Source organism: Equus caballus, chromosome 3, assembly GCF_041296265.1.
Source record: "Equus caballus isolate H_3958 breed thoroughbred chromosome 3, TB-T2T, whole genome shotgun sequence".
Lineage (NCBI taxonomy): Eukaryota > Metazoa > Chordata > Mammalia > Perissodactyla > Equidae > Equus > Equus caballus.
Window position 1 is genome coordinate 105,414,792 of NC_091686.1, and position 22,040 is coordinate 105,436,831.

Genomic DNA, 22,040 nt, shown 5'->3' on the forward strand with positions numbered 1-22,040 from the left:
AGGGACGCACCATGTGCGCTGGGTGTGCTCCAGGGAATCCGCGATGGAGCAGCAAGGACAGCTCAAAAGGGCCCCAGCCCCTCGGGGTGAGGTGGACAAGCCACAATGAGCAAATCACTGTGCAAACGTTCCATTTTCTTGCTTACGAGCATTTTGGGGCGCCTTGACAAGCCTACAAGTGGGGGCGGGAGGAGCCACTTTGAGGATGTTGGTTCGCCACCTCGGGTGTTCCCCGGGTGAAATTTGAAACTGGTCCCCAGACACGAAGGGCAAGAAGAGACTGAGGAAGGAGGCAGACCAGTCCAGATTGGGAGGGGCAGTTTAGGAAGCAAGGGAGCTGGCTTACGGGGCTTGTCTTGAGTGGCTGTAAGACAGGAAGATCTCCACATCTGCCTGCCAGAATCTGAAAAGTGTATGTAGAGGCCTTAACTGGGTCCAGTCTCGTATGCCACCCAGGTGGCCTCAACACCACCTTACTCTCTCAAGGCTGTGTCCTTGATACAGCTTCCACTGTGGGAACGGTGGGTGGAACGTACATTCCAAGGACGGGGCGGGGGGTGAGGAGCCCGGGTCCAACTTGAGGGTCAACCAGTGGCCACCTCCTCCAACACATGAGCAGCAAAAAACGCACTGAAATTTGATTTTATACTTAGAAGGCAATTCATTGGTTTTGTATAACACAATGCTGATTAGGTCCTTGAAAATTCTGCTCTTGACAGATTAAATATCACCTTCCTCTCTGCAAGCTTTTAGCACAGTCATTTGCTTAGCAAATATTTTTTTCAAAAATAGACCAAAACTTCTCTATTTAAAATTAACAGGATCTGACCCAGCGAAAATATCCTTCAAATACGATGGAGAAATAAAAACTTTCCCAGATAAACAAAAATTAAGGGAGTTCATTGCCACAAAACCTCCTCTTCAGGAAATCCTCAGGAAAACCCTCATTCCTGAAAAATCCAAAAAAGGAAAGGGGCTACAAAACCAAGAGCAGAGGAGATAAGTAGAAGGACAACAACAGAGAGTAGCAGCTCTACATCAGAACAGATTAAACCATGGGACGAGAAACAAAGGAAACTGAAGAAAACCGGAAAACAAGACACAAAATGGTAGTGGTAGGCCCCCACGTCTCAATAATCACTCTAAATGTAAACGGATTGAACTCCCCAATCAAAAGACACAGAGTGGCAGGATGGATCAAAGAACAAGATCCAACAATATGCTGCCTCCAGGAAACACACCTCAGCCCCAAAGACAAACACAGACTCAGAGTGAAGGGATGGAGAACAATACTCCAAGCTAATAATGAACAAAAGAAAGCAGGTGTCGCTATACTAATATCAGACAAGGTAGATTTCAAAGCAAAACAGATAAAGAAAGACAAAGAGGGACAGTATATAATGATAAAAGGGACTCTCCACCAAGAAGACATAACACTTATAAATATATACGCACCCAACACAGGAGCACCAAAATTTGTAAAGCAACTCTTAATAGAACTAAAAGAAGACATCAACAACAATACAATAATAGTAGGGGACCTCAACACACCATTAACACCAATGGACAGAACATCCAGACAGAAAATCAACAAGGAAATAATAGAATTAAATGAAAAATTAGACCAGATGGACTTAATAGATATATATAGAACACTTCATCCAAAAACAGCAGGTTACACATTCTTCTCAAGTGCACATGGAACATTCTCAAGGATTGACCATATTTTGGGAACCAAAGCAAACATCAATAAATACAAGAGAGTTGAAATAATATCAAGCATCTTTTCTGATCATAACGCTATTAAACTAGAAATCAACTACAAGAAAAAAGCAGAGAAAGGTGCAAAAATGTGGAGACTAAACAACACGCTTCTCAACAAACAATGGATCATTGAAGAAATTAAAGAAGAAATCAAATATTATCTGGAGACAAATGAAAACGAGAACACGACATACCAAATCATTTGGGATGCAGCAAAAGCAGTCCTAAGAGGGAAATTCATCGCAATACAGGCTCACCTCACTAAACAAGAAAAAGCTCACGTAAGCAACCTCAAACGACACCTAACAGAACTAGAAAAAGAAGAACAAACAAGGCCCAGAGTCAGTAGAAGGAGGGAAATAATAAAAATAAGAGCAGAAATAAACGATATTGAAACAAAAAAGACAATAGAAAGGATCAATGAAACAAAGAATTGGTTCTTCGAAAGAATTAACAAAATTGACAAACCCCTAGCCAGACTCACCAAGAAAAGAAGAGAGAAATCGCAAATTAATAAAATCAGGAATGACAGAGGAGAAATCACAACAGATACCAATGAAATACAAGAGATCATAAGAGAATACTATGAAAAACTATATGCCAACAAATTGAACAACCTGGAAGAAATGGACAAATTCCTAGACTCCTACAATCTCCCCAAACTGAATCAGGAAGAAATGGAGAATCTGAATAGACCAATCACAAGTAAGGAAATAGAAACGGTAATCAAAAATCTCCCCAAAAACAAGAGTCCAGGACCAGACGGCTTCTCTGGAGAATTCTACCAAACATTCAAAGAAGACTTAATACCTATTCTCCTCAAACTGTTCCAGAAAATTGAGAAAGATGGAGAACTCCCTAACACATTCTATGAAGCCAACATCACTCTGATCCCCAAACCTGACAAGGACAACACAAAGAAGGAGAACTACAGGCCGATATCACTGATGAACATAGATGCAAAAATCCTCAACAAAATTTTGGCAAACCGATTACAGCAATACATCAAAAAGATTATACACCATGATCAAGTGGGATTTATACCAGGGACACAGGGATGGTTCAACATCCGCAAGTCAATCAACGTGATACACTACATTAACAAAATGAAAACCAAAAACCACATGATCATCTCAATAGATGCAGAGAAAGCATTCGACAAGATCCAACACCCATTTATGATAAAAACCCTCAGTAAAATGGGTATAGAAGGAAAGTACCTCAACATAATAAAGGCCATATATGATAGACCCACAGCCAACATCATACTCAATGGACAAAAGCTGAAAGCCATCCCTCTGAGGACAGGAACAAGACAAGGGTGCCCACTTTCACCACTCCTATTCAACATAGTTCTGGAGGTGCTGGCCAGAGCAATTCGGCAGGAAAAAGAAATAAAAGGAATCCAAATAGGTAACGAAGAAGTAAAACTCTCGTTGTTTGCAGACGACATGATCTTATACATAGAAAACCCCAAAGAATCCACAGAAAAACTATTAGAAATAATCAACAACTACAGCAAAGTAGCAGGGTATAAAATTAACGTGCATAAATCAGTAGCATTTCTATACACTAACAATAAACTAACAGAAAAAGAACTCAAGAACTCTATCCCATTCACAATCGCAACGAAAAGAATAAAATACCTTGGGATAAACTTAACCAAGGAAGTGAAGGATCTATACAATGAAAACTACAAGACTCTCTTGAAAGAAATAGGCGATGACATAAAGAGATGGAAAGACATCCCTTGCACATGGATTGGAAGAATAAACATAGTTAAAATGTCCATACTACCTAAAGCAATATACAGATTCAATGCTATCCCAATCAGAATCCCAAGAACATTCTTCACAGAAATTGAACAAACAATCCTAAAATTCATATGGGGCAACAAAAGACCGCGAATTGCTAAAGCAATCCTGAGCAAGAAAAACAAAGCCGGCGGAATCACAATCCCCGATTTCAAAACATACTACAAAGCTACAGTGATCAAAACAGCATGGTACTGGTACAAAAACAGGTCCACAGATCAATGGAACAGAATTGAAAGCCCAGAGATAAAACCACACATCTATGGACAGCTAATCTTCGACAAAGGAGCAGAGGGCCTACAATGGAGAAAAGAAAGTCTCTTCAACAAATGGTGCTGGGAAAACTGGACAGCCACATGCAAAAGATTGAAAATTGACCATTCTTTTTCACCACACACCAAAATAAACTCAAAATGGATCAAAGACCTAAAGATTAGGCCTGAGACAATAAGTCTTTTGGAAGAGAATATAGGCAGTACACTCTTTGACATCAGTTTCAAAAGAATCTTTTCGGACACTGTAACTCCTCAGTTGAGGGAAACAATAGAAAGAATAAACAAATGGGACTTCATCAGACTAAAGAGCTTCTTCAAGGCAAGGGAAAACAGGATTGAAACAAAAAAACAGCTCACTAATTGGGAAAAAATATTTACAAGCCACTTATCCGACAAAGGGTTAATCTCCATAATATACAAAGAACTCACACTGCTTAACAACAAAAAAACAAACAACCCGATCAAAAAATGGGCAGAGGACATGAACAGACATTTCTCAAAAGAAGATATGAATATGGCCAATAGACACATGAAAAGATGTTCATCATCGCTAATCATCAGGGAAATGCAAATCAAAACTACACTAAGATATCACCTTACCCCCGTTAGATTGGCAAAAACATCCAAAACCAAGAACGACAAATGTTGGAGAGGTTGTGGAGAAAGAGGAACCCTCATACACTGTTGGTGGGAATGCAAACTGGTACAGCCACTATGGAAAACAGTATGGAGATTTCTCAAAAAGTTAAAAATAGAAATACCCTATGACCCAGCCATCCCATTACTGGGTATCTATCCTAAGAACCTGATATCAGATATCTCAAGAGTCCGTTGCACCCCTATGTTCATTGCAGCATTATTTACAATAGCCAAGACGTGGAACCAGCCTACATGCCCAGAAACTAATGATTGGATAAAGAAGATGTGGTATATATACACAATGGAATACTACTCAGCCATAAAAAAAGACGAAATTGGCCCATTCACAACAATGTGGATGGACCTCGAGGGTATTATGTTAAGCGAAATAAGTCAGTCAGAGAAAGACGAACTCTATATGACTCCACTCATAGGTGGAAATTAGTATATTGAGAAGGAGATCTGATTGGTGGTTACCAGGGAAAAGGGGGGGTGGGGGGAGGGTACGGAGGGGGAAGTGGTGTACCCACAACATGACTAACAAAAATGTACAACTGAAATCTCACAAGGTTGTAATCTATCATAACATTAATAAAAAAAAATAAATAAATAAATAAATAAATAAAATAAAATTAACAGGATCTGAATTAGTGAAATTTAACACAAGGTAGAAGTTTCTTTTGGCCTGTGCTCACTGACTACCCACACTGCCCAGAAGACCTTGGCCATACCAAGATGGAAAAAACACAACAGAGGGGGTGCCAGCTTGAGAAGGAAACAGGCTCATCAACTAGGGTTCCCAGAGGAGGCCCTTGGTGACAGCACGGTCTCCCATTCTAAGTAAAAGTCTGAAAACTACAGCCAGGTCAGGCTCCACTCAGAACCACACGAAGGCTTCCTTGGTCGTGAGTCCAAAGAGGAACCCAGGAATGGCTATGTCATCTGCATGGCCCAGTGTGAAACGAAAATATGAGGCCTCTTGTCCAGAATTTCAAGACAGCAACAGCAGAGTATAAGACTGAATACACATAGGGTCAAAAGCCAAACCAGATATAAAAACAGAACTCCGACCCACAGCCTGCAGCAACGTGCCCAGGAAACCAGCTCCTTATCCACAATAACCAAGCCAGAAAGCCAGGCTTTTACACAAGTCATTCTCGTAGGAAGTCAGACTGTCATCTCTAGCGACAATCCAGGATACCATCAATAATCCTTGTAACAGTCAGCCCCAAATGGCCAGGACATGATCAATAACTGACAGCTTCCCTAGTTTTTGTCCCTGCTTCCAACTCAGGACCAACCAGAGACAGCCCAATATGCACCCCTAACCAATCACAGAGGATGCCCCTCTTCTAGTTGGCCCGCCTCCAGCTTCCCGAGCCAACAGCCTCCAGTCAGGACACACCTGAAGTCTTCCCTTTTCTGCACTATGAAGCTTTCCCAGACCCCCTGCCTGCCTTTGAATCTCTGCCAAAACGCAGTGACCGCCTCCCTTGCTGTAGCCAGCTCAGAATACACACCCTTTGCTTGTTCTCACTTGGTTGGTTTTCATTTATTTCCACAGAGCACTGCACCGAGCCTGGGCCCTTCAGAGCACAAGGCCCTGTGTGTATCCACATAAACAAGCGAACTGCTGCCCTCTGCAGGGGCTTCCAACCAGCCAGCCAAGAAGACTCAGGAACTCTCCTGAAGAACGTCTCCTGAGGGGGACCCTCCCACACGGTCTTCCTCCCTGGGATGTCTTTCTGGGACTGCTGGGCCTGGCAGAGAAGCGCCTGGCCACCCAGCATCAGCCAGAAAGCCCATGTCGTGCCTGGGCTTCGTGGCTTGAGGCATTCCCACAGAGCACCCTCAGAAACCTGCATGGCCGCAGCTGTGGGGAACAGCTGCCTCCTACCTTGGGCGGCTCAGCTCTGCAGACCTGGCCCTGCGGGCTGGGAGCCTTGGCGTGGGGCGGCTGGGGGCGAAAGTTAGACTTCTCAGGCACCAGGGGGCGCTATGGCTTCCCAAACAGGATTCATGGTGCCCCGTCTCCATCGATTTCAGGGGCAGGGCTTCTTAAAAGGCACAGATCTTCAGTGATGACTTACATCCAGGCACCCCCAGGTTCACACACCAGAAGAGGAATAGATGCTATCCATAAGTAAAGGGAGCAGGTGATTGATGTCAGAGATGTGCAGTGTATGACTAAGAACTTGGTCCCCATTCCTCACTAGCTGTGTGAACTTGGGCAGGTTACCTAACCTCTCTGGGCCTCTCCATCCTCCTCTGGACAAAGGCATTAATAATGCTTCCTTTCTTATGTGTGATGGGGTGGAGGCAGCTGAACAAATTAATACCTGTAGTGCATTTAGTCCAGGTCCTTGCCAGTGGTTAGCAATCAGTAAACACAAAGGTTATGGTGAGAACAGAGATGACAGCAGCCTGGGGCTGGTGCGGTGGGGCCTGGAGGAGTGAAGGGAAGCTTGGAAAAAGCATTTAAATTGGTCTCTGGGACCGACGGAGGGAAGGCAAGGAACAGCTAACCTTCAGTCTTCTAAATTAGGTGGACGCATTTCTCACCCGTCCCCCGAGAGCAGCGCCACCCCCTCCCTCCTGTTGTGCTTCAACCCGTGAAACATCCTGTCTGTTTTCTTTTCCAGTGATTCTGTGTGTAGTGTCATCCTCTCAACTCCCTTCTGGCAGCAAACGGTCATCCACCCCGCCAGCTTCCGGAAATGGGCTGGACCAGGTGGTATGTATCACATGCCCATTGCCCAGCCCAGAGCAAGACTAGTTGTAAATTCGAGTTACAGTTAATTACACGTAAACAGGCCATTGCACTAACTAATTTCGGAACTAAGGGGAGTGAAAAGTCCTAGGTTGCAAATTTGAGAGAGCCAAGGCTCATGTTTTAACTAAATTGCTGAGCCAATTTGCAAATTTGTTCCTTCAACTTCCATTTCTCCAATGGAAACTAGGTTATTCCATTTCCTGCTCCCTCCTAAGACTTTCTCACCTCATCAAGTCCCTTGTCCATGTTGGAGGAGCAAATAGGATAACTGGCATGTGATGCTCGGAGCTATTTTGTGTAATAACTCAAGACCTAACTTATTTTCTTGACACTGCATTATCATAGCTCCTAGCCCACTAATAATGGGCCAAATGTGTTTTCCTGGTCTGTATTTCATGGAGTCACGGTCTCTCTGTGTTCATAACAGAGTATTCTGTTTTGAAGTTTGCCTCCTGCAAATTGCAAATGTGCCCTCTGCTCAGCCCATGCCGAGAATGGTTTCTCTGAGGATCCTCTCTCTGCCTCTCCCCAAGCTCACCCGCGTTCCACTGTCCGTGAGAGCCTTTACCCGCTGAAGTCTGTGACCCACAAAATGCAAAGTAATCTTGATGAATTGGGAAATGGGACAGAGAACATTCACAGCGCAGATCTAGCGGGCAGCTTCCCCTCTATCTTTTCTGGGGAAGGAACGTGGCTGTCTCTCTGGGACCCCAACACACACACGAGAACCTCCTCAGGTGGCGAAGAAAGAGGCACGTGCGTCACTGGCTGAGGGCAGTGCTGTCTTGGAGGAAACCACACTAGTCTTGGGGGTCAGAACTTGGGGTTCAGGACCCAGCTCTACCACATACCACGCCTATGCCTGCAGGAAAAAAAAACATCGCTCCTTCTCTCAACCTGTTTCCTTACGGAGCCGAGGGTGATCATGAATGAAGGAGCTCTGGGAAGAATGAAGCTCATCACGACTGTGAGCCGTCACCATTGTCAGTCCGTGCCACCCGGACATTAGGGTGGTCACACCACTGCAGGGACACTGCGCTCAGGGAGCACGGCCACAGGCAAGGCAGCTGGGGGCGGGGAGGGAGGGCAGTGTCTTGGAACAACACAGACCCCAGAAAGACAGCACGTGCAGTGGCTAAAAGCAAGGGTCCTGCACCAGACTGCCTGGCTTCACATCCCTCTCCCACCCCCACCACCGTGTAATTCCCATGGACAAGTTAGAAAACTTGCCTGTGCCTCAGTTTCTTCATCTGTGAAATGGGGATGATGCTAATACTACTACTTACCTTGGAGGATTATACTGGGACATGCTTGGAATGGTGCCTGGCTCTTACTAGTACTCAATCGTCATTAGCACTTACTGTGATCTGGGATCAGACCATCCATTTTTGCATCCTACTAGCTACTTGACAGTAGGCTCTACTTGATAGTAGGTCCTACCACCTACTAGCTGTGTGATTAGGACACAGAGAACTTCTCTGAACATTTTCTCTTTTCTGCAAAATAAAGATAGCAATTCCTTCGTTGCAGAGCTGTTCAGAGAATTATGAGATAATGTACCTCAAGCACCTTGCAGTCTCTCCCACATTATTCCGCTTCCACGACAGACTTCTGTACAGAACCTTGGAGAGCCAAACATCGACAGGAGAAGGGGGTGGGCAGCAGCAGCTGCAGGAGGAGACCCTTTGATCACAACCAGCTGCACGTCTGGTCTGGGCCCGGAATGTCTGTGGCCCCAGCACCTGGGATTTTCTGGCGCAACTTGGCAGATCCAGAGGTTCCCAGGTCCAGCTGGGTCTAGCTTCCTGGGTCTAAGTAGCCAGCTGAAGCCCAGTGCCATCTCCTAGGGGCCTAGGGACTGCCTGGTTCCCAAACAGCCAGAGCCCTGGACTGGGCAGTGCCCCCTGAGGAATGCTTCAGATGACCCAGGAGAGGCTCAGCACTGGAGACAGCCCTGAGCCTGAGCTGGGGAGGCCTCAACTGCACTGTGGCACAGGGAAAGACTGACGGGTCAGTGTGTGCTCCTCTGGGGCCCTGACTTCAGCAGGCACCATGGGCCACCTCCTCACCCTGCCACACACAACTGTTTCCACAATCAGCAGCGTACTAAAGGCAAGGTTAGGCAGGACAGCAACCAGAAATACCCGCTTTCCACAGCCAGCGGGGAGAGCAGCTGAGGCCAGCTTCGAAACCAAATCAGAACCGACCTCCACCTCTATTACAACCTTTAATCTTACCTCCTAGAAGTAAGAAGCACTAACCTACGGCTGACCCATGAATTAAAACCACCACCCGTGCTCGCGATTGGCTTAGTAGTTCTGTTCTGCACTGTGTCCTTTACAACCAAGAGTAACCGTTTTGAGCTCCTCTCCAGCAGTCGGCGTGGGGCTTAGGAGCCCAGCCTGCTCAGCCCGCCTGGGTTTGAACCCCAGCCTCATGACTGACTTAGTGAACTTAAAAGTATATCACTGATCCTCCTATGGGCCTTTCAAAGCCCGGGGGCCTTGGAAGCACATGCAGCCTTCCTGTCTCCTCTGTTCCCCTCACTGCTGTCATCTCATCAGGTGGCCACTCCTCCTCACTCACTGGGGACCCCAGCACCCAACTCACTGTTACTTTCTCCCCCATTACTGCTGTCATCTTTTTTGGCAACTTACACGGATGAGCCATCCAAAACCCCTGGCCACTCAGTCCTGACCTACTTAGCTCCAGTGGTTTTCTCCTTCCCCTACAGCAGCCACCACCACCATAGTTATACTTGTCATCAACTCACCACCTCCGTACTATCCACTGCTAACGGCCCTCTGGCCGTCGCCTCTGTCTTTCCACCCCTCCGCTTCTGAACCCCATGATTCTCCACCTTCTGATCCACTGACCCTGCCACTCTTTCACTAAATTCCCACCCCCCTGGCCTGTTGTAACGGTTTGACAAAACCCCCACCCAGATGAAACCCAATGCTCCCCGAATCCACCCCCACAGCTGAGCAGTGGGAGAAAAGGATTCCATTAATCGGACTCACATTCGATGTATACCACACATCTCCTGTGGGAACCTCAATGCTAACGCTTCCTCAGCAAATTCACTTTCTCATTCTGAGTGACCGTGTCACACCTCTCCTCTTCACTCTTGCTGACACCATCACACCTGTTTCATGAGGAAAACTGTACGTTTCCCCACCTGCCAGCATGTCCACCTGTGCCTGTTAGGATGAAACAAACACCACGCTCCAAGCTAAGGCTGCCCTCCCTGCGGTCACCGGGTCAGCCCTTCCTGCTTCTGGAGGACTTCACTCACACACGTTCCATCTTTCTCTAGAATGGTCAGCTTCTCCTCCTCCAGTGCATCACAGATAAATAAAGAGATACAGATAACTAAATAGGCCTTGATACCATCAATCTTTGTTTAAAAAGTCCCCTCATAGCATCCATGTCCCCCAGGCACCATTCTTGCAGTGAAACTCTTCAAGTGTTGCCTCCATTTGTGGTCTCCACTTCCTCACCTCACGTCTGTTCCTCAGCCACTCCCACAGGGCTCCCGCCACCAGCACTCCTCTGGAACACTTCCTGTCGCAATTGAACTTTTTTTATACTAAAAATCATCTTTTTAATACATCATTTCTATCTTAAATTCGCAAAAACAAAGGCCTTAAAAATTATGTGGAGGCTGAAAACTAGGAGTCCTGATTTGGAAATCGAGGTCTAAGGCTGCCAATATTTGGGTGGAGGTGAGCTCACAGAAGATTTCTCAGGGTTATTTTCAGTAGGCACAGGTGGACCAACAAATGACAGTTTTTCTATGAAGAAATGTAATCAGTGTCAAATAACCATTTTGCAAATTTTGGAATACAACCCATTTGTGAACAGATTCAATACACTGCAATGTTAAAATTTCAGGATAATTTACCATTTATATCTCAAACCACCTTACTGTATGCTAAGAGATTTGGTAATCCAATCGCTGTATATTATTAAGCACCCACCACGTGGCAGGTACTGGGTATTAGGGAGTTAAACAAAACGGACAAGATCTCTGACATCACAGTGCTTATAATCTAATTTAGACAGTAAAATAACAGGCACCAAATTAATGTCTAACTACAAATTGTGACAACTGATACAAAGGGAAGGGTCAGTGAGAGAGACTCCAACACCACAGCAGGCTCCTCTGAGGAAGAGACATTTAGCTAAGAAATCAAGGGTAAGTGAGAATTAACCTCGTGAAGGCTGGGAAAGGACACTCCTGGCAAAGGGCATGTCCCAAAGCTCTGGAGGAGGAAAGAACTCGGTTCCTCGGGAAACGGCAGGAAAGGCAACATGAGCAGGGAAAGCCCTGGGACAACGCTGAGGAGGAGCCAGGGCAGAGCCCACAGCGCCTTAGAGAACACGCTAGGAGACTGAAGTTTACTCAAAATGCAGTCGCCATTGACTTCCCATTTTCCAGAGAGAACAGCCAATTCTCCGTCCCTCCTTCTCCACTTCTCGGCAGCACTGGACACGGCCGACTACTCCCTCGCCTGGGCTTCCTGAAACCACTCACCCAGGCGCCTCCGGTGGCTCCTCTCTCGCTCGAAGAGAAGGGCTCTGCACCTTGCAGGGCCCACAAGGGTCTCAGCCCTTCGCTATCCACACTCCGCCACTAGATCTTGACTTTGCATCCCAAGAAAGCAAACCATACCATATATTTTTTTAATCCTTCACACCTTTTCCTGCAACAATTGGGCAGGACAAAATCAGTGGTGGAAAGGAAAAAGGGAAGTCACTTGTTATCAGTGTTAGAAAGTTCTGCAGTGTCATATCAAATGTTGACAACTGATCGCACAGCTTACAGCAGCTGGCTACTCATCTAGTTGGGCTCCTAAACACCAGTTCTACTGTCTGAACAGTGGAAAAAATATAACTTAGAATAATAACAATGTCCACTCCACAAGAGGAATCAGGAATACAGGTGAATAAAAACCATCCCCAAAGTTTCCAGTCTGGTTGGGGCCATGTGGGAACACTGCAGTTGGATGGCAGGAGGCATGGACTACAAACCTGTCCCCTCGTTTTAAGGTTTAAAACATCCATCAAGTTGGCACAAGTGTCATTCAATCATGCTGTGGGACAGATTTATCATCCGTACAGTGGTAACCACACAGTACACTTCGTGTCCTGGGGCACTGGGAGTTCAGTTGGACTGCAAATACCCGAGGAAAGGTGACATTTATAAGCTGTAATGGCCCATTACCAACCCGCATGGCCCATACCGACCCAACTCAGCATCTACCCCTCAGCTGAACGTGACCTTCGGAATGCTGAAATGTGGCCTTGAGGGACTCATTTCTACATGGCGCAGTGCACAAGGAGAGTTGAGGTACAATTATGCCCACCATCACTTAGACAGATTTACAGAAGACTGTGCATCTTGCATGTGAAATTAACCACTAGTTAGGGTCATTTTTAAAGAAAAGAATACATCAATTTTCAATGCATCTAAGAGAGCAGCTTTTAAACTTACAACTACAAATGATAAATACCTAATTACTAAACATTAGCTTCCACAGAAAATAATGGTTCTCACCCTCAGTGGGCATAACACCATCAGGTCAGCTGGTTAAAAATGCAGATCTGGGCCCCTTACCTTCACATTCTGACTGAGGGGGCTTGAGTGGCACCCACAAATTTGCATTTTTAATTACTGCCCCAGGCAATTTTGATGTGGTGGTGTGCGCTTCATGGGAAATTCTCTTCTAGTTTGCTCAGAAAGTAGAAAACACTGACTACCTACCATATTAACAATTCATTTCTTCAAACTAACCCTTTAACAATTGAGACTTTCTGAACTGAATATTCCTCATAAGAGTTCAAATACTATTTTCTGCTCTAACTCCAATACACTCCTTGCTCTCACATTATAAGGTTTTCGTCAGTGTAATCTTAAGAACCATCTCCCTCTGCTCACTGAGAACTAAAACCGGTATGCTGGACAAACGTAGACTCTAATAAATGCAAAGAGTCTACAGATAATTGTCACAACTTCGAGAGGTGCCAAAGAAACTGATTTGCCCCTGTCGAAATCATGCAACCCATGATTTCAGTTATAGCATCCTCTAGAAATAAGTATTTAGCACATGTCTGCTTGCTAGACTTCCTCAAGAATGAGAAAATATTTGGATTAACTTGGATATGTGGACTCCCCTAGTTACGGCGTCATAAACTCAAGGCTACATAGCACAATGGTTTTCTTCACATTTATATTCAAATGCTCTAAATAAAGACGACAAAATGTTTTAGCATTTTGCTGAGTGTAAAATTTTATTTTAGAAAAAAATCAAGAAAAAAACAAACTAGAAAGGCAGAGAATTAGGGAGACTATTGTCACAGTCCTATTAAGTCTGGAAAAAACCCCTGACTATTCAAATTTCTAAAAAACCAACAAATTTATCCCAGAAAAGAGCAGCACAGAATATTGTAATAAGCCGTAATCTTTAGCAGGTGTCTCACAACGCTCTACAAACACCCAGTCAGGAACTGGGGAGCGCCACTGCCCAGGGTCCTACATCCCCACGCTCTCCTTGTTGTTCACTAAAGCCAAAACCCTAATTCAGCAACTACTGCTAAATATGCTAGAAATAAAGTGATAATGTATAATGATCAAATTGGTTCTAAATATTAAAAGCAAAGTTTCTAATGGTATGGAAATATATCTAAAAATACAAAGATAAACAGAAAATTATTTGCTCTATACTTATTAAAACTTAAAAAGAGATTCAGATATCAGTTTAAACTTTTTCACTTTGACGTAAGACAAAACCAGTTCCTAAATATTTGATATATCATATATATTATAAGCATTAATGAAACAACCATCCTCCTATAAACCGGGACTGACTCCCAGCACATCAAGAGAAGCACTCCTGATCCCTGGTTCAAGATCAGGGCAGAGGCTGGAGTCTCAGGCTCGATGTATCCCATGCTGGAACAGCAGAAAGCAAACAAGCACATATCAAGAAATCTTTATAAATTCAATGAAGTCACATGGGACAGATTACTGTCTAATAAAGAACTGGCTGATTATTGTGAAACTGTAATTCATTCTAAGAACAAGCTGTAATTATTTGACCCCCAAATCCATCAAGTTTATTTAAATATCATGCAGGAAATTTGTGCCATGCATTTACTCTCAAATGCCCTACATACCTACAATCTATAATTTCTCCAAAACGTCACCTGGCAGTTCAACTTTCTTGCTCAGAAAAGCTAACTCAAGACATACTGCACTTTGCCATGAACACTGACCAACCATCGATAAACGTTTATGTAAATTACATATTAATCATGTTTAAGGCCTGTTATGCGCAAGGCTGCAGGCTAGCACGGTCAGTGTCCTGAAGATCACAGTTCTAAACACCAAGCTCATACACGCAACAGTGTCTTCTCTTCAGTTTTCCCTTCAAAACACACAAAGATCAGACCAACTGAGGCACCTGGCATATCTAAAGAGTTGTACCTAAAATCAAGTGTAACAGCTCCCTATTAAAGAAACAGGCCGACGACACAGCAACCCTGCAGTTACCCACTCACCAGATTATAGTTTATCTTCCTGCCTCAAGATATTTAAAGCTTTAAAAAGTGATTCTTTCATTTATCAGTGAACTGATGTTAGAATTCATATATAAAATGGAAACTCTTTGAAAGTCACAGGCGAATACCATTCTACTCTAGAAGGAGCATTAGGAATCAAGAGTAGCTCATTTGCACTAACATTATGTTTAGTTGATCCGTATTTCTCATGTCCCCAAGGAGTCAACCACACAGCCAGCCAGCCACCATATGTCCATGACCAATTCTCAACAGAGGAAAAAGACACTTCTAAACACTGCTGATTCAAAGAATTCAGAGCTCAAAAACAGTAACAAGATGAGAAAAGATAATCATGTACGTGTCAAGCAGCGTTTTTGCTATTTAGATCATAAAGAAGTATCCGTCTTTTGGTTTAAGTAGCATTACAGTAAATCAGTAAAGTTTATTTTGAAAACATAATTTTGAAAACATTCTGGAGACGTAAAACTAACTAGAAGGGGAAGATAGAAAAATAGGAATAAGTGTTGCCTATGTTTTTAAAATACTAACTGCATCAAAACTTCCAGTGACGATGACTATTTAAATGCAATTTCTTCTTGATACAGGAATGATTCCTGATACCTACATTTTGACAAAAAAAGACTGAAATCTTCTTCACATTCAATTTATGTTTTCTTTAAACACTAGTTCTGCACACAGTATTAAAAAGAAATATCAGTAAAAAGAAAGTCTATCACTGTGACTATACCACTAGGAGATGAAGCAGAATAAGAAAAATAAAATTTACTGTTTATTTCTTTGTTATACAAAGAAAATCAGAAGTGGTCCAAAACACTCATGTCCTTTCTGACATAATGAGAACATACAAAACAACAGCAAGCTAGCTTAGGAGTCCAGCTCAGGGTCAAGTTTTTCCACTTTAATGACTATCTCCGGAGCTAACACAGCACCAGCTGGCTGGTTCTCTGCCTCTGATTCGGACAGCGCCTCTTCCTTTATCCTCACAGGCTTAGTACCAGCCTCCTCCTCTTCATCGGAAGACTCATCGAGCTCCCACTCATCATCTATGTCCATTTCAAATACTCTCACATGACGGAGATTTGAGCTTAACTACAGAAGAAAAGGCCAAATAAAGAATTTTACAGTAAATGGTTTATACACTATATATAAAGAATTAGAAATCAGAACAAAGAATGGTTTTATAGGAAAGGTATTTTCCCATCAATTTACAACAAAATCACTAAGCTTAGCCTGCATTTTATGTAAAAGGATTGCCACATACAGCAGTGACAATTTCACGATGACTAAAATCTAGAATTGTTATTACTTACTTAGTAAGCTCTCAGGACAAGAGAACTAAACAGCTGAGGACACTACATGCTCATAATCAATAAAAAACAAAAACCACATAATGTTTGCACTAAAAGGACCTTATAGATCCAAAGTCACTTCTCCTTGTTACTCTTAGTCAGTAGACAATCTGTAGATACCTACCACACAGGACACTTTCCGAAAACCATTCCCAGCAACATACTGTGCTTTCATACTTTCCAGTAATCTCCAATGCTTCTCAAAATGCATGGTACGTGTGGGAATAGCACTGCACTGCTCATCCAGCCTAGAGAGGGGAAAAACCAACCCAGGAATGAAAAAGGGATCCTCTCCCTGGTTTACTAAGGGTGGTATCAGAGTCAATCACGGGTTCAATTTCTACCAATACTCCCATTTCCAGTAGAATTCTACCAGCCACTGTATAAAAAAGCTGTGATACTATATTCTCTGAAAATAACTGTAATTCCAAATAGGCAGAATATCATCTTAGTAAGGTTCTTGATTCCCTTTCAAGGAAAGCAAATGGACACACGTTTAAATTAGAGAAGGGATCTGCTTATTTAAATCTCAGTCAACTAAAGCCATCTCTTGGAACTGGACGTGTTCCCTCCACATAGCTTCTGAGGTCCTAATTCCAGAAGGAATACAGTAGGGGCAATCTAAAATAATTAATTCTATTACAAACTGGGGTTAATGCTACCCTTGAAAACAGAACTAACAGAAGCCCCCTTCTCCACTCCAAATAATTCCCCACCTTGTTCCAGCAAATACTTCTTGATTTACTAGTAAAGCAAAGGGACAGAAGAGCTGTTGAAGCCAGTATTTTTTAAATAAAAAATAGGAGTATTTCTGGTCAGCTGACTTTACGATTATCCCTATTAACCATTTATCTAGGATACCTAAAGAACTAAAATGTATGATACACATTAAAAAACATTTAACTGTTCTATCAGAAAGATGATCTTACTAATGAGTTAGTTACCTTGCAGAGTAAGTCCCAGTGAACTGATATTCTGTAGAATCTTCACTGTTATATACTAAAGACAATGGCAACTGGACCAAGAGTCGATCTCTTCCTTCACGTCCTACAGTGTCTTTAAGAACTACTGTTACAGTTTCATCATCATAAAACTGTGCATCTAAACAACTGTAGGTGCTAGAATTGAAATAAGCTGTGTTATTTCAGAGATGATCCTAACTACTGAGAAAATATTGCATGCATAACATTATACTGGTATCAAGCAAAAAAACTGATGATAAAAAAATCAAGTGACATTCTATACAATAATGTTTAAAATATATTTTGCACTAAAATCACAGCTACCTGTTGGACTGATTATTCAAAAATGTAACTAGGCCCTAAAAACAGGTAATCATGAAAAAAGAAAAATCTGTGAGGTTGGTTCACAGTTCCAGAACATTCCTGACAACAATGGTCAGGCCTTGAGCCAAAGGAAATTCCATGAATGACATCTTATATATATATGTTGAGTAAACAGAGTTAACTGGACTGAAAAGTAAGATTTACATATGAAGACACAATAACTTCAAAGACATCATCATAAAAAACTTTTACATAAGGAAAAGAGAGTAAGGAAAAGATCAGCCTATGATTAGTGTCAGCTCTTCCCTCTGCAAAGCCTCAGGGATGACTTAGGTATGACTGACCTTTTGTATACAAAGAAAATCCCAGAGCAGTCAGAAAGATGCAACCTCCTATTTTTGTTGGTCATAGCAAGAACTTTAACCATCTGTCCTGTGGAACCACATTTCTCTCTTAACAGACCGGAAGCTCAGAAGTGTTAATTACAGGAAAGTATGCTACATAAATTCCTGCTGCAGGGCAGTCAGGTTCCAGTCAACTCTAAATCAAATCATTCTCTAAGTATAAAATGTGTAACCCCCTATATTGCAAGTGAGGAGGTCCTAGGTGTATCATCACTGTAACTGAGCTCACCATATTCCCGTAATTTGCATTTATTAACATATACACATATCATATATATATACACATCTCATCTAAACAAGAGTCAAGATTTACCTTCTTCTCACTTTTTCGGTTGTGGCATATGTGAAGCTCCCAAATTTAATAGCCACTAGTCCATTACTTACAGATCTTGAAGAAAGAAGGGGAAAAAAGAGACTGTGGAACAACCTGGATAGCCAATAATCTAAATGCTTGAAAGAACACGATTGTCAGGGTTAGTACATTTATCTAAACAACAAATCCCAGACCAAAATACCATTACGCTCACTCCACAGTACTGACAGCTAATTTAAATACCTAGATAGATAAACCTAACATCAAAATGACAAGTTGGTTTAAAAATCTTATAATCACCAAAGTAGCTAGATACCTTAGAGAATTAAGGACATTGGGAACAACTAAATTATTTCTCTTTGGCTACATCGGTATCAAAAAATTTCCTTCAAATTCAGGTTTAAAATCTTTTAAGGGGCCAGCCTGGTGGTACAGTGGGTGGGTTCACACGCTATGCCTCGGCGGCCCAGGGTTCACTGGTTCCAATCCTGGGCACAGATCTACACACCACTCATCAAGCCAACCTGTGGTGGCATCCCGCATACAAAACAGAGGACGACTGGCATGGATATTAGCTCAGGGACAATCTTCCTTACCAAAAATAAATAAATAAAACCATTTAAGATACTAATGGCCTTTTGAATATGAATTATCCTTCAGAACTTTGGGATCTAAAAGAATTCTCTATAGGTGAGGCCTCTTGTTTAATGAAAGTCATACTTAACCTGAGGTAAAAATCCTTTCTATAAGGAACCCAAAATACAGCTTTGAACTTCTAAAGGTTTATGAAACATAATCCTGAGTGCTCTGATCTTATACTTTTCCTAACCCTAAAAAAAATCCTACATGTAACAGTTAGATACCAATACAAAATTAAATAATCTAGAAGTAGAAGGGATCATATAGCTTCCTGATCTGGCATTTTCATCTTAATGACATGAAAGCTAAGACCAAGCACAGTTAAACGACAAGCCTAAAGTCATAAGGTAGCTTAACTAAAACCTGAAATGTAGGGAAGAAAAGCTGCATGTTTTATTATTAAAAATAATAAAATCTTATCTCTTATTCAAACTTCAGATTAATACTTACTGGGAAATATCAGTATGTCTCCTTAAGATGCACATTTTATAAAGTGAATCTTCTAAAATAGTAAAAAGAAGATAGTGTAGATTTAAAGTTTTATTATTCCACCTAAAGAAAAAAAATGAATGTCAAAACATGATACTTAGCTACAGATGCATAGAATACAACTGTATTGTTCACAGGAGACAGGAGAGAAACACACACTTACAGAAAAGGAAATTTGAACAATCTACGTGTAGATTCCTCACTAAAAGAAAAGAAAAAAAGGTAAGAAAAATTTAAATTGGCTGCTGAATTATACTATCCAAAAGGTAAACAGAATTACCTTCTAGCATCTCTATACAATGGAATACAGATTGCTTGATTCATCGATTTTCCAATTACATCCTAAATAAAGTAAGATTTAAAAATATTATTCGAGCATTTACATACACACAGATAAATACTCTACAGAAAGTGACTGACAGACGGACACTGTTCAAGTCAAGTAAAAAATAATCTCTATCACCAAACCTTTCACACAAGAAACTGTAATGTCAGTCATAATAGTAAGGAAAAGAGAAAATTCGGAGCTGAAAAAGACCTTGGAGACAAGCACATGGCAGGTTAAGAACCACGTCCCCTGTCTCATGCCTTCACTCATAAACAAGAGACACATGAGCTCTGTGACTAAGACCATTTATATTAAGTTTGCTCTGGAGACAAAGAAAATACTAAAGATGCCAACACTTCCAATAATCTTGTATTCAATTATAATTTACTGCATGCAAGAAACTAGGGTGAATCATATGAAACTGCCATTTTTGTTAGTCAAAAACAATTGACTATCAGCGTGTTCACAGGATTCGTATGGTTCATCACTAAGATCACTTACATAAGTGAGCCACATATTGTATATATCTTGCTTCTACACAAAGACATGAATTTCTTTTAAACTTACTGCTGGCTTTTGCAAACACTGATCAATAATGTTCTCCATCCGCCTTTTCACAAAATGCAATGATTTTCGAGGATAATAAGGAAACAGCAAAGGACTTTCTGGTTTCAAACAAAAACAGAAACAAAACCAAAAAAAGCTGTAACAAACCAGATGATTAGGAGAAAATAATCTACTGTTAGAGCCAGCTGCACAGCTCATTTGATGATGGAATTCTCCCTGGTCACTTCATTATGTCTTCACACAACCTCACTAGAAATGATAGTGGCCTTCTGCCTTTTAACTTCCCCACTGCCAGCCCACTAAAAACAACCACACTTACTACAAATGGAGTCCCTGCAGCTTATTAGTCTATATTCTATCTTTCCCACCAAAACCCAACAGTATGCTTTTGTTGGCTATAAGAAAAGGATGCTTAGGGAACCAAAAGACATATAATGAAACAAAGTTCATTCTTCTCTACTCTTTGCCATAATGAGTGACAACAAAAATCCAGTATTTGTTTTCGGAAGAGTATGATACTAAAAACAAAAACAGGAGACAAGAAACTAGTGTTATGAAAATAAGCGCTTTACTTTTGAAAAGGCTACTTTTTCAGTAGAAAGTAATATATAATCTAGCATTTATTGACACCACATACGTTAGGTTCTCTTTTTTTTTTGTTTTCTTAAAGATTTTATTTTTTTTCATTTTTCTCCCCAAAGCCCCCTGGTACATAGTTGTGTATTCTTCGTTGTGGGTTCTTCCAGTTGTGGCATGTGGGATGCTGCCTCAGCGTGGTCTGATGAGCAGTGCCATGTCCGCGCCCAGGATTCGAACTAACGAAACACTGGGCAGCCTGCAGCGGAGCGTGCGAACTTAACCACTCGGCCACGGGGCCAGCCCCACGTTAGGTTCTCTTTTTAAAAAAATTGACACCGGAACTAACAACTGTTGCCAATCTTCCTTTTTTTTCCTTCTTCCTCTTCTCCCCAAAGCACCCCCCCAGTACACAGTTGTATATTCTAGTTGTGTCTCTGGTTATGCTATGTGGGATGCTGCCTCAGCGTGACCTGATGAATGGCGTCATGTCCACTCCCAGGATCCAAACCAGCGAAACCCTGGGCCGCTGAAGCAGAGCATGCGAACTTAACCACTCGGCCACGGGGACGGCCCCAGGTTCTTTTTCTATCTGTTACTTCTATTGCTTACAACAGGTGTACAAAGTAAGGTTCATCCTCTCCATGTTACATATGAAAAAAAAATGAGGCTTAGGAAATTTAGGCAATTGCCCAGTGTGAAAACAACCGAGGATCTAGACCTGTGAATCAAACTCAAGTCTGATTCCCAAGCCCACCCTCTTCCACTGTGCTCTGAAGGCCTCCCTCACTTACGGCATCTCACATCCCAGCCATGCTGAATAAAAGGAATTTTAGTCATGTTAACATTTTAAGTTCCCAACAGGTGACAGATGCTGTGCTATCACAGAAAGATACTTGATCTTTGTCCCCTGTTCCTGGCACAGAGCTCTTAAACCCTTGGAATTTCCTGACTGATGAGGGTGACAGGAGCATCTTTGCTTTTAATGCGGTGACTCTTGGCAGGCTCCAGGATGGAGGCTGGTTGCCACAAAAACCAAGCCTTTGATTAGAAGCTTCAAACTTTCAGCCCCATCCCTCAACCTCCAGGGAAGGGAGAGAAAGTGGAGTTGAGTTCAATCACCAATGGTCAATGATTTAATCAACTGTGCAGAAATAATGAACACTCCATTAAAAAAAATCCCTAAATGAGAGGGTTCAGAGGGCCTCCGGTCAGTGAACACACCAAGGTGCTAGGAGGG

General features: G+C 42.3%; 1 protein-coding gene across 2 annotated transcripts in view; it reads right to left on the minus strand.

Annotated features, from left to right (window-relative positions):
- ANAPC4 (anaphase promoting complex subunit 4) overlaps positions 1-22,040 on the minus strand; it is a 52,932-nt gene that overhangs the window by 5,410 nt on the left and 25,482 nt on the right. The window contains exons 22-29 of one of the 2 annotated variants that reach the window (XM_014738762.3): positions 20,225-20,322; positions 19,610-19,671; positions 19,493-19,531; positions 19,291-19,392; positions 18,202-18,276; positions 17,143-17,316; positions 16,323-16,446; positions 15,251-15,938 (exon numbers count right to left, since the gene is read on the minus strand). In XM_014738762.3, coding sequence (XP_014594248.1) covers positions 15,714-15,938; positions 16,323-16,446; positions 17,143-17,316; positions 18,202-18,276; positions 19,291-19,392; positions 19,493-19,531; positions 19,610-19,671; positions 20,225-20,322 — 899 coding nt within the window. In that variant the 3' untranslated portion in view covers positions 15,251-15,713. Of the gene's footprint in view, positions 1-15,250; positions 15,939-16,322; positions 16,447-17,142; positions 17,317-18,201; positions 18,277-19,290; positions 19,393-19,492; positions 19,532-19,609; positions 19,672-20,224; positions 20,323-22,040 lie in introns of those variants that run through there. The other variant, XM_023638275.2, reaches the window with a different exon arrangement.